Raw genomic sequence first — 12,985 nt, forward strand, 5'->3', positions numbered from 1 at the left:
GTTGAAATCAAGAAAAATAAATGGAGGTGGGCATGGGCAGGACATGTAATGAGAAGGGAAGATAACCGATGGTCTACGGACTGGATTCCAAGGGAAGGGAAGCGTAGCAGGGGGTGGCAGAAAGTTAGATGGGCGGATGAGATTAAGAAGTTTGCAGTTACGACATGGCCACAATTAGTACATGACCGGGGTTGTTGAAGTATGGCAGATGCCTTTGCCCTGCAGTGGGCTTAGCCAGGCTGCTGCTGCTGCTTATGATGATGGAAGAGTTCAAGGCCCCATGAACAGCACCATCGTGGCGCTGTTTTATCAGATTCATTGAAGTCAAGGAGAAGCAGTGAATGATGTTCCCACGTAAGTGCGATAGGCAGCGAAACATGTCACGTGGCGAAGTTTTCTGTAATGTTTTGCAGGGTTGGTAGCCAGCGCTTCCTCCTGCATTTTCATTCGCGGCATATTTCATAGATTTCCATTCCTTCGTCAGAGATCCCTTGCGATGGAGTGCGTGTTTTCTCGTCTGTGGGCACACGATGACATCGCCGCCAACTAACATAGACGACCGGCTGCCTAGAGCAGATAATCGGCCTGTTCAGGACCTTAAGATTGTTTTAAGAAGAGAAGTGTTCTGCTAGTTAAGCTTTTAAAGCTTACTGGTCCAAAGAGCCGCCCATGCAAACTCGTAAAGCACGTTGGCATGCCACACCAATGGACATGGAACCGCTTCTGGCCTTGCCTTGAGGCTATGTGGGTGATTGAAGTGTCCGTGTTCAATAACGAGAATGGCTTTTCTCTAGGTGTACGAACTTTTGCTTTAGCATGTTGGCCTCTAAGCGGAGTTTATGTACAGCGCAGACGTGGCCGTTTGTTTTTCTCCGTCAAGTCAAACTGTGATACTTCATGTCCGCTAATTCTGAGGGAACATGCCCAGCACCAGAGAGAAGAAACAGACTCGAATGAAGACAAGGGCAGGGCCATTTATAATTTCAAACGTTTGCGAAGTATGAACACGGAAATTGAAGTTTTTTCCACATCTTTCTTCACCTTTGCAAGATTTTGCAGCGCCTAATAATAATGCGATAAACCATTGCACATTATTTCACTACCTTCAGGAAACAGAGTAAAACGTAAAGAAGCACAGATGCTGTTTAGGCTATGTCTCTGAATATACAACATTGTCTCAGTGCATATTCCTGGATTTTGTCTACTTGCACGTTAAAAATTATTTCATTTCTGTTGAAAAATGATCAAAATTTGCTTGAATTTCTTCTAGCCACAAATTATCACCGCAAGGCAGGAGATTATTCACTGCTACTCAACACTAACATAATTTTGTGCATAAACCAAACAATTTTGAGTGACGTTGCTGTAATCAGGTTTCCAATTCTTCAAGAGTGTAACCACCGGCACCAAAATTTACAGCACTGCTTGTGCTTGTGGCTGTTATAAGTGGAATATTTTTGGTAACTATAGACTATCTGAAGCATATCAGTCACCTCTTTCTACGGCTATAAGAACGGCATACAACCAAAGAATTAGCGTGGTTTTATCTTTTAAATGGTTTGTACCCGCTGCTAGAACTGGCGAAAAAATTACGTTTACCCAAATAAATTCGTGAAGTGAATCCTTTATGTAGAGCTTTAGAAGGAATAATTTCTAATGTCAGCCCAGAACTACGTATAGAAGTAAAGAAACATCACCGTTCAGCAAATAGTGTTTTACGAAACAGGTACAAGAGTTTATTGACAAAACTGTTGTAGATATAAACAGAAAGCAGACGCTCTACTTACTTAGTGAATTGATAAATAATGCTGTCGTTCGTTAAAGTATGAGACTCCGAGTAGTTCTGTAAACGTTTTAGTGTAGCATTCCCGTCTAATACTTTCGGCTTCCCTGGTATCTTGACCTCCTGATCCTTATTCTGTAAAATAGTTGAAAAACTCATCGCGGTTTTCAAATCAGAGTGCTTCTGCAGGCTACAAATGTAAAACTACGTGTGTTACTGCTATATTCTACAGCACAGAGTTCGAACACAGTTATTTTAACATTGTGTGACTTGTATTTTCTCATCTGAGCTGAAATATTTCATAAATGTTATATTTTTGTGCCATAAATATGTTCTACACATCATTTAAAGGTACCACGTGCAGATTAAACGCCTCTCCCAGTGACTTAGGCTTCAACCAGCCCTGCACCAAGTAAACCATTCCTATTGTTGCGAAGTATCTGTTGACCACAAAATCGAGATAGTTTCAGTCCTCGAAGCGTGCATATTCGTATGGATGTAGAGGTGCGAAGATTTAGGAAATTTTCAAGACGGGACCGAAGTAAAAAATTGTTTTTATTTAAGAAAAGAACAAAATAAGAAAACCCAGGGCTATCCCATTATCGTGGAGTGAAAAGTTGGAACACGCAGTGACAAAGGAGATGTTTACATAATTATTGTGGCAGCTTTATTATAAATTGGGGGATTTTGCGAGCCAGAACCACGATATCATTATGAGGCACACCTTAGGGGTGGACTGCAAAATATTTTGACTACCCAGGGATCTGAATCGTCCACCCACTGCATGGTAGACGGGCGTTCTGGCCTTTCGACCCCGTCAGAATTAGGCTTCGTGGCCGAGATTTTACCCCGGGCCCTCGGCCTCAGCGGCGCAACGTGAAAGCTACTACACCAATACGGCGGGTGCTGTGGTAGTCTCATTCTAGCTGTTGGCTACGAACGAAACCCACATAGATTTCAAAATTCTCTTTGATTTGTTCTAGAGCAACGACCTCTCTGATAGAAAAGCTTTCTGTCTCTCTTTCTCTTTTATTCATGAGACCTGCTGCTGTTTTCTATTAGTGGGATTGAAGCAAGTAGGCCCTATAGTTGTGGGACATACCTTAACATTCTACACACTTTGTTTGCCCTCGCAGTTTTTCCGGCAGCGTCGTTCAACGTGCTCGCCTAGCTTCCTTGCGTCTCACTCATGACATCCACTAGGGGCGTTCTCAACCAGAGCTACAGAATACTAGAACGAAAGACACGTATAACATGCCTGATTAACGCAAGCAACCTAGGTGAGTACTAAGGCGAAAGCAATAGGCGAAAATCTGGCGTTGTCTTCAGCAGAGTGACCGAAAGATGGCACCAAAAATGGCCGACGGCGCGAAGAGTAAAAACACGTCAGAAATACTCGGATTGACGCCATAGTTATCAGACAGGTGTCTGCAAATAAAGTCCATAAATGGAATTTAGGTACATCTCAGTCTGGGTGCGAATCAACCACGGGTCTCTGGGATGCAAGACGAGCACGCTTCCCCGACGCCGTGGTTGCTCTTCATGGTTCCGTGGTTCCATGGTCTCCATGGACTAAAGTTGAGCCTAGTGCATGCGTCATTGCATATGTCACATCACTGTGTCCATCACTGGCTCCCACGTGTCACTTGTTCTTCATATTCCATCGGTGCTGTATCTACTCGGTCTGCTGCGATGCAGTCTCGCCACCAAATTATGTATATAAAATGAGGTGTGCCTAGTGCGTGCGTTATTGTACACGTCATGTCGCTGCCTCCCGCACGTGATCTACTCTTTGGATTTCATCAGTGCTGTGTATATTAGCATGCTCTTCATAGCGTCTACCTCAGCGACAGCTGAGAAGCGAGGTCGCCCAAGGAAGCACGCCTCCGGAAACGAAGCAAGCGAAATAAAAAAAAAATTATCGTTCTGCAGCAAAATGGTCCAAATCTTTCCGGTCTGTCAATAACGTATGAGCAAATGGACATGCCTATTTAGCAGAAAGAACTTCAATATATGTCAGAAACATTATTCGATAACATTTCACCTAAATGATTATAATGCTTTCACATTCCAACAAATAAGCAGACTTAGTTGTGCCTGCTGAATTTTTCGTCCCGCCGCGTTTCCCAAGAGCTGCCAATAAATTATCATCAGCATTACATCAAGCGTGCATAAGGGTGCAACATAGTGACAGAGAGTTTAAATACCAAGTTACGGTTGACATCACATATTTAAAAAATACAGAATCATTAAAAATGTGTACAGCATGTAGAACTGAAGCAGGCGAGGTGACTATTGGTCACCACCCGGTATGAAAGGGGAAGCCAGGGATCGTCATCAACATCAATATCATCCAACACACCGCACGAGCCGTAGCGGGCACGCGGAAGATGCGCAAAGCAAACTGGGCATGTGTGCAAGCCAACTAAATCTTGATAGAATGAAACGAAAACATGTGAACCTGGATAAAGCAGTGTCCTGGACGAAGCTTTGTGGGTGCCTTTGATGCCAAGTGTGTACTTTTTATTAAGCGAAATGCTTGTAACATTAGTTTTAGCGTGGTAATATGCAGCAACTAACGCCCATATTTCTGTCACCATGGTGCCTTAGTATACATTGTACTGTGTCGACTTAGATTAGACCTTAAACAAAAGTCGGGGGTGCTAAGCAAGGAGGGTCCACAGCAATCTTTCCTCTTTTAAGAAGCCTTCATGCGAACAAGACGGCAAGGCATTGTGAGAGAGAAGACATATTCTCTGATCTGTAAATGCCTCAGTACCCCAGGAAACCAAATCTAACAATTTCATATATATATATATATATATATATATATATATATATATATATATATATATATGTATGTTAACAGTAGCGCAGAAGCGCATGGACGACGAAAGAAAGAGACGGGACACAGCGCTAACTAACGACTGAGCGTTTATGGCACTAGAGAAGGCATATATATATATATATTTATATATATATATATATATATATATATATATATATATATATATATATATATATATATATATCATTGCACAATATGAATAGAGAAAGAAGACACAAACAAAACTCAGCAAGATCAATTGAAAGAGGCGGCTAACGCGACAAAAACATTTTTCTCCGATAAGGACAGACGACTCGGACTGGGCGGGCAACTGACACAATCCCTATTCCCAATCTGTGGAGCCTCTGCTAGTTCTCTGGTGAGCTGGTCAGGGTTTCTGCCCAGCTTGATAAGTTTGAGTCTTCGTTCTAGCTTCCTTTTGTGCGCCGTTATATTTATCTCCTCTTGTGCAATAAACACTAAGTTGTTAGCACTCTGTCCCATCTGTTCCTTTCGTAGTCCATGTGCTTCTGCACTATTATGTGAACAACGCCATGCGAACTAGGTCACCAGTGTGTCGTTTTTAATGATTTTATTTGAGGTTCTTCAAATCAGACCTGACCGTGTCGTCCTTAATAGCCCCGAGGCACGAGATAACCAGAACCACTCTCGTCGCGAAATGGATTCCTATGAGGTACACTGTCGAGCTCGATCGCTCGATGAAGTTACTGTTCGCATTCGTTCTTCAATTCGCTGAAAATGCTGATTCAGAGCCTAAGCAATCTCCCTATCTCGGCCCACGAAGCAAATTTTGTGATAATTATGTTACCATTGTTACACTCCTTAACGCTCTTTGTTCACATATGATGACGTGGTATATCCAACAGCTATTCATGCATAAAGTGTTTGTTGCTGAGAGAAGCGAACATTAAGTTGCAGCACAGGACCCAACATAAATTTTGCTAACTAGGCGACCATATATTTAGCGGAATATTCTATTTACAAATCTTATTATTTGCTCTGTGAGTCGGATTTAGTCCGATACGTTTTTAAGGCTTTACAACATTAAACATAAAAGAAATAACTGAGCTACAGAAAGACACTCAAAACTCACATTACAAATAAATTTTGTGGCTTTACGTGCCAAAACCACAATATGATTAGGAGGCGCGCCGTAGTGAGAGACTCCGGAATAATTTTCACCACGTGGAGTTCTTTAAGGTGCATCCAATGCACGGGAGACAGCCGTTTTTTTCATTTGGCCTGTGTTGAAATGCGCCAAGCGTCGCGTTGATTTGATACTACGCCCTTGGGTTCGCAGCGCTAAGACAAAAAAAAGCACTATGCCACAAAGCGGGTCAGAAATTGCATTTATTTTATTCGCTTATACTGATTGGCTATCAGGTATTTTCAACAAATTATAAATCAAGTGGTGTTAACATTAGTGTGGCCAGATCAATGACGCTTCAAATGTTATGTATACTTCATTTCTGAGCAGCAACGTTTCGGTGTAAATGTGCTTCTTGGACATGCTCTAATAAATTGTCATATGTCTGTTCTACATGTTAGATCACGTTCCACTTAGCTTACTGCGACCGAAGCAATGACATCTATCACCTCCTATTCCTCATTTATCAAATTAAGCACACAGTGCTAGAAATAACAGATTGACAGGCAAGGGGAGCGCAGTGGAGGATGGCAGAAAACTAGGTGGGGGTGATCAAATTAAGAAATTCGCAAGTGCTAGCTGGAATCGGTTGGCGCAGAACAGGGGCAATTGGAAATCGCAGGGAGAGGCATTCGTCTTGCAGTGGACATTAAATAGGCTCCTGCTGCTGCTGCTGATGATGATGATGATGATGACGACGGGCTTCCAAATAAATCGCTGCCCATCTACTGCTGCAGCGCCTAATTCACTTCTAATAATACCTCACCAATGAGCCCAACTGTCATCTCATATAGTTTGTGTCTCTTTGATTACGGCAGTTAGTGTGCTGGATTGGCAATTTCTTAGGGAATGAAATGCAGGTATCCGTGCGGTATAATTTCTGCTTGAACACTGTAGATACTAATACACGTGAGGAGATAATTTGTGTATGATGTGCCTCAAGTTGCTATTTCCCGGTGTGACCATCAGGCCGACGCTTTGACGTTTACTGTCGCTGATATCTTCAAGGATATGTCATGTATTCTCGGGAGGTCTCGTGGTATTCTATATATATATATATGTATATATGTATATATACATATATATATATATGTATGTATATATATATGCTATTCACAGCGTGTTTACAGGAGGTATTCAGAGACCTGGATTGGGAAGAATTGGGGATAAAAGTTAATGGAGAATACCTTAGTAACTTGCGATTCGCTGATGATATTGCCTTGCTTAGTAACTCAGGGGACCAATTGCAATGCATGCTCACTGACCTGGAGAGGCAAAGCAGAAGAGTGGGTCTAAAAATTAATCTGCAGAAAACTAAAGTAATGCTTAACAGTCTCGGGAGAGAACAGCAATTTACAATAGGCAGCGAGGCACTGGAAGTCGTAAGGGAATACATCTACTTAGGGCAGGTAGTGACGGCGGATCCGGATCATGAGACGGAAATAATCAGAAGAATAAGAATGGGCTGGGGTGCGTTTGGCAGGCATTCCCAAATCATGAACAGCAGGTTGCCATTATCCCTCAAGAGAAAAGTATATAATAGCTGTGTCTTACCAGTACTCACCTACGGGGCAGAAACCTGGAGGCTTACTAAAAGGGTTCTACTCAAATTGAGGACGACACAACGAGCTATGGAAAGAAGAATGATAGGTGTAACGTTAAGGGATAAGAAAAGAGCAGATTGGGTGAGGGAACAAACGCGAGTTAACGACATCTTAGTTGAAATAAAGAAAAAGAAATGGGCATGGGCAGGACATGTAATGAGGAGGGAAGATAACCGATGGTCATTAAGGGTTACGGACTGGATCCCAAGGGAAGGGAAGCGTAGCAGGGGGCGGCAGAAAGTTAGGTGGGCGGATGAGATTAAGAAGTTTGCAGGGACGGCACGACCACAATTAGTACATGACCGGGGTTGTTGGAGAAGTATGGGAGAGGCCTTTGCCCTGCAGTGGGCGTAACCAGGCTGATGATGATGATGATGATGATGATGATGATATATATATATATATATATATATATATATATATATATATATATTTGGTCATTAAGCAGAGACTTGAGCACTTACCATACTGATGTTCTGAATTTCCATAGTTATCATTACCGAGTTATTGTGAAAATGTTTTTCAGCCTGTTAAAATTAAATGGAGAGAAGATATCACGTTAGTCATTGCACAGGTTGTAGTTAGGATGGCATATATTTCCAAAATCAAGTAACACGAACAATTCTCGGCCATAGTATCGCACATCGCTGTGGTCAATCAGACAATACTGGAAGTGGGCGTGCTCAACTCTTAGGTAGATTGGAAACGCTGCCTGACGAAGTTGCGCGACGAAGTTTGAATAACGGCATGGCAAACAGGAGTACGACAGTTCGCGACAGTTGGTGGCCCGGCAAAACGTGCCATATCAGTGACTAACCGCTAGCTTCAGTTTCTAACATTTCCACGCTTTCTATTACAGGGTGTTTCCATCTGTTCTCGTAGAGGGGCTGCAGTTTGTACTTCCCCACGTGCTCGGTTTTGAAATGGCTTGGATTGAGCGTTAAAATGTGATTGTGACTATTTCGAATGTGTTGTTATTATGGGTATTAAAAAGAATGGGTGTGCAGTTCTGCAGCTACCTTGAAGTTTGCCATATAAAGAACTGCCCTAGATGTGATAATAAAATTTGATAGGGGCTGTTTCTTTTTTAAACATCTTAAGCTCATGGTTATTACCGCGAAAGTAAGTCTTCTTCATCTAGAAACTCCGACGCGAAACGGCACCTTACCTACGATCGTAGCCTTTTTACAAAGATTTATGCTCGTTTAGAAAAAAAAACACCTTGAGTACACAAGAACCCCGGGAACTGAGTACAAATTGAAGTCACTGACAATGCGCGCAATCTAAGAGAAGCGTCACAAAAGGAGCTCTATGTGGATGTCAGTGGCTGGGCAAGGTATATGACTAGCTCAGAACGCGCACGCACGCACACGCACACACGCACAAGCGGGCGCGCACACACACACAGTTTAATATAGAACGATTCTACATAGACTGTATCACACTGTAAGCAACTCTGCAATATTGCTGTTGGAAAAGTGTTGTTTTTGCCATAAATATCATCAAAAGCAGCGCTGCCATGCCTAGTTTGTTTATGTTATTTCAAGTTTAAGGCAACATTGATGTTTATGAATGTCCTAGGAGAATATCAACCTCATTTTACACCTAGATTAATCTTATGGTGATCAGAATGACACCAGATGGCGCCCTTACATCTGCTTCGCGTATGCACATTTTCTTCCAATTCAATAAAATATATCTCCACACGTTACATTACGCCACATAGTAACATTATTTGTCAACAAATTACCATTGTTGCGAGCGTATTGCGAATAATTCAGGCAAGCTGTACCACTTTTGAAATATATTATTACTCGCATTTCTAAAAAGTATGTGCCATGAGTGCAGGCCGGCGTGTTCTGAGAGGCAACATGTGTGTGCTGTCACTCTATCAAAAATCCGCGAGAAGTTCCGATGTGTGTCACTGCCGACTCACACGCTTACAGACGCAGAAAAGATTTCAAGTCGTAGTGAGGACTGAGCAGGACGCCTTGCCTTGCCCTGCGACATATTTGCGCTAGCGCAGTAGTTGCGTCTCTTTTAACATTCTGTAAGCATTCGTGCCTCTCCGGTGTTTCATGAGGAAGGCAACACATCATTTCAATTTTCTTACCTGAGAGAATAAATCTGTGAAGTATTTGGTTACGTTCCCCTCAGGCGCTTGTCTTGTATATATTTCCGAGTCATAAAATATGTGCGCCTTTAATGTGACGCCTTCACCAATTGTTTCCTTGCCATCGTCTAAATATAATGAATACACAAAATGCCAGTGTTAATGCTTAGCGGTTAAATGTTAGAAATACACTGAGCCAGCATTCGTTGAACTCCGATCTAAGCATTTTCATGGAACAAGGTAAATTATTATTTAGCAAGGCAATGTATTCATTTTGAAACAACTGGCCTAAGAGTCACAATAGCACATCTAGTTTGTTCATTTTCTAATTTGGATAAGCCTGCAGAAACATATAGTCAAAGTCAGGCACATAATTTACGTGACAGGTTTCTGATCTGAACGTAGGTGTATTTTGCGACAAGGGTAGTAAATGTGTGAAATATGTGGCGGAAACAAGGCATATCTTAGACGTGTAGCCAAAAGTGTTAACTGTTTCTTGCTGCCGCTATACTGCGTCAGAAACGCTACTGCAATTGAAGTTCAGTTGTATGCAATGTCGCTACCCCTCGGAAGCTTACCTACCCCTGTGAATCCAGTGTATTGCTATGAATCCGAGAGCAACCAGCTCCCAGTGTTATTGAAACCATCATCCACGGAATGCACACTAGCTCGTCCCATTGAGTCACCAGTTCTCACAGTGTATGCCAACCTGTTCAAACATACTGTAACCATTGCCCAATGCTACCAGTACAACCGGACGCACTAGAAGGCACTGGAACGTACTGTTTGTCCAATACAGTCGCGACTTGGCAGATATGCTCTGCTCCCAATTCTGATTCACCTGTAGATCCCTCTTTCACGAACATTGTCTGCTCCGACTATTACCTCTCTGACACAGGAAGATGCGATTTAACGTCATATGCATCCAATGAAATTCGATACCTTAAATGACATTAGGTACCGTGTGCTGCCACATGGCAGAAATTATTGTAATCTGTAGAGGTGAAATTCGCCATGCATTGAAGATTCTAAGGCACACAAAAAGTTAGGTTCAATGTCTGAAAAGTTCCTAAATAACGGCGTGTTATAAAAAATGTTGTTTAGCCTGATCATATTCATCCATAAATATAATGATGCGTTGTTGTGCTCGCACCGACTGCTGTTATAATACGGCGAGGAACGTGGCTGACAATGCTCTTCACAACGTTGCTGGGAACAGAACGCATTCATGAACGGACAAGCCTAATATCTTCTTCCAAAGAATCACTTGCCTGGCCACATCAGCGTGACCTGGATTACAAGTTTGGATAATAATTATTGCTAATATAAGTTGTCCATTTTTTATTATTTCGTTCCATTGCTTCCACTCTTCAGCAAAAACATATTTGGTGCAGAGATACATTCCGATGAGTTATGCGTTTTCTTTTCGTTTTCTCTATCGATATTATATATCTTCCTGTAGAGGTCTACGAATAACATGAAACGAAAATATCATTTTAAACAAGTAACATTGTCTCATTTCGCTTGACACTGGTATATGTGGCCTGTATAAACATAGTCTTGCACTGATTTTAGAGGCTGACTGCTAGTGGCAAATAGTCGTTCTGCTATTAGGATACTTACAATTACCTGAGCTTTCTGCAGAATCATCCTAAAAGAATATCTGGGTCGTTGAGACCATGGAGCTGAGGTTAGGCGGAAAAGGAAGAACGACAAGGATGAGCGCTAAGTTTCAAATAATTTTGATTCGCAGAAGTGACCTATTTATCTTAACAAAATACCACGAAACGGTTACAGAGGTTATCAATCACCTTATCGCATTCCTTCAATGTCGAGACAGGCCACTCACACTCCGCTTACAGCTAGAGACGGGCCACTGGCGCCCACTCGCACCTATTTTTGCTGTCGAATTCGCCTACAAAGCACGAAATATTCCTTGAACAATGGTTCACAGCCACATGCATCACAATGCACGCAGAAAGCTTATATGGCGTCGCTTTTTGTATCTCTACTGATTACTTATTTGCCTTGCCACAGTTCTCCAGTTATTGTCTGTGTTATGCAAGACAGTTATTGTGCCTTCCCGTCCCTCACACTGAGTGACTGCGTTTTGTAGCGCATGTGCCCGCTGAAGTGCCACACGAGATACCTCTCCCGGCACACACACACACACATTTTGAAGTACACGTAACGTTTATCCGCAGTGCGTAGGTAACCTACTGTACACGTTGTGGCCTGTTGTACTGTGTTGTACGGTGTACGTTCGGCTGCGTGCCATGTATTACACGCTTGCACTTTTCCACTGAGTGCTTGCGAAACTGGAACGAACTACTCACGTTTCAGCAGCATGGCGTCATCTGGCGGCATTGCGAGACGACGTTAATCAACTTCATTGTATAGCCGAGGAAAATGCTCACTATAGTAGGGAAACGCGCCGCACGTTGCACACGAGTCTTGGCCGCAACACAAGCATGCGCCGCACATGCGCCACAGTAGCTTTGTTCGGTGGCCTCCTGGTCGGTCGCTATTCATAGGGTGGGCCTGTCCCGTATGAACGTTTTTTTTTGTTGGCACCACTACGCTCTACCACAACTGTAACAAGGGCAACTGAAGCGCGCCGCACAGGCAAGCCCCTTCGGAACAGTTTGTCCAATTTTCTGCAATCAATCAAGGTCATCGCTAAGGATCACGCCGCGCGATCTGGTAGAGCCCAGAGCATGCCTTCTCTGGTTGCAGGGGTTTTTCAGTACCTCTCACATTCGCGAAACACCGCTGCCCCCCTCCCTGCAGAATGCTTCCGAATTAAATTGCGCGCCATTTCAGTGGATTTGAGTGCTGAAGCAATGCACTGAAATTTTCGCTGCACAAGAAACGAAATGTTTACGGCGTAGTGGACGGCGCACGAACTACAGATTAGTCAGTTCAGTCGCATGCACGTGATTTCGTTGTCTCTTGCTTATTATCAATAACTGGACAACTAAATATATCTGCAGGCTTCATTGCTTACTTAGGCTCTGAGCTTATTTATTGCGACAGTGGTAAGCTTTGAAAGCAGACGTTGTTGACTTCTCAGAAACAAATTATTTACGATGCGTAAACCCAAGCCGTAGTTCACTACAGTGTCATCCTCTTTTGGCATCCGTAATGCGTACAGAAGCGCCACCTCTATCACATCATGTGTAGCATGAGAAACCGCAAAAAAAAAAAGATACCGACGACAAACCCAGCGCACTAGGCTACCAGATATTTGTGCTATCCCAAAGTACGCATTGCCCAACTATGTCACTGGGATATTAATTGATGTCCCTTTGCACAAGCTTCATTCATTGTCCTATGGCCAGGCAGATGTAGGCTGGTGCTTAGGACACGACTGAGACAATCGTGAAAAGTGCAAAGACCTCAAACCCCACAAGCGCGTAAACTGCAGGTAAGATGTTTTGCAAAGAGTCATTATTCGTCTGCCTGTAAATGGCGAAAACGCCACCTTTAC

General features: G+C 42.8%; 1 protein-coding gene across 2 annotated transcripts in view; it reads right to left on the reverse strand.

The window, feature by feature from the left end:
- LOC142563662 (uncharacterized) overlaps nt 1-12,985 on the reverse strand; it is a 28,370-nt gene that overhangs the window by 15,063 nt on the left and 322 nt on the right. For both annotated transcript variants that reach the window (XM_075674250.1, XM_075674249.1), the window contains exons 2-4: nt 9,496-9,623; nt 7,847-7,909; nt 1,788-1,918 (exon numbers count right to left, since the gene is read on the reverse strand). In XM_075674250.1, coding sequence (XP_075530365.1) covers nt 1,788-1,918; nt 7,847-7,909; nt 9,496-9,623 — 322 coding nt within the window. The remainder of the gene's footprint in view (nt 1-1,787; nt 1,919-7,846; nt 7,910-9,495; nt 9,624-12,985) is intronic.

This window comes from Dermacentor variabilis, chromosome 11 (assembly GCF_050947875.1).
Source record: "Dermacentor variabilis isolate Ectoservices chromosome 11, ASM5094787v1, whole genome shotgun sequence".
Lineage (NCBI taxonomy): Eukaryota > Metazoa > Arthropoda > Arachnida > Ixodida > Ixodidae > Dermacentor > Dermacentor variabilis.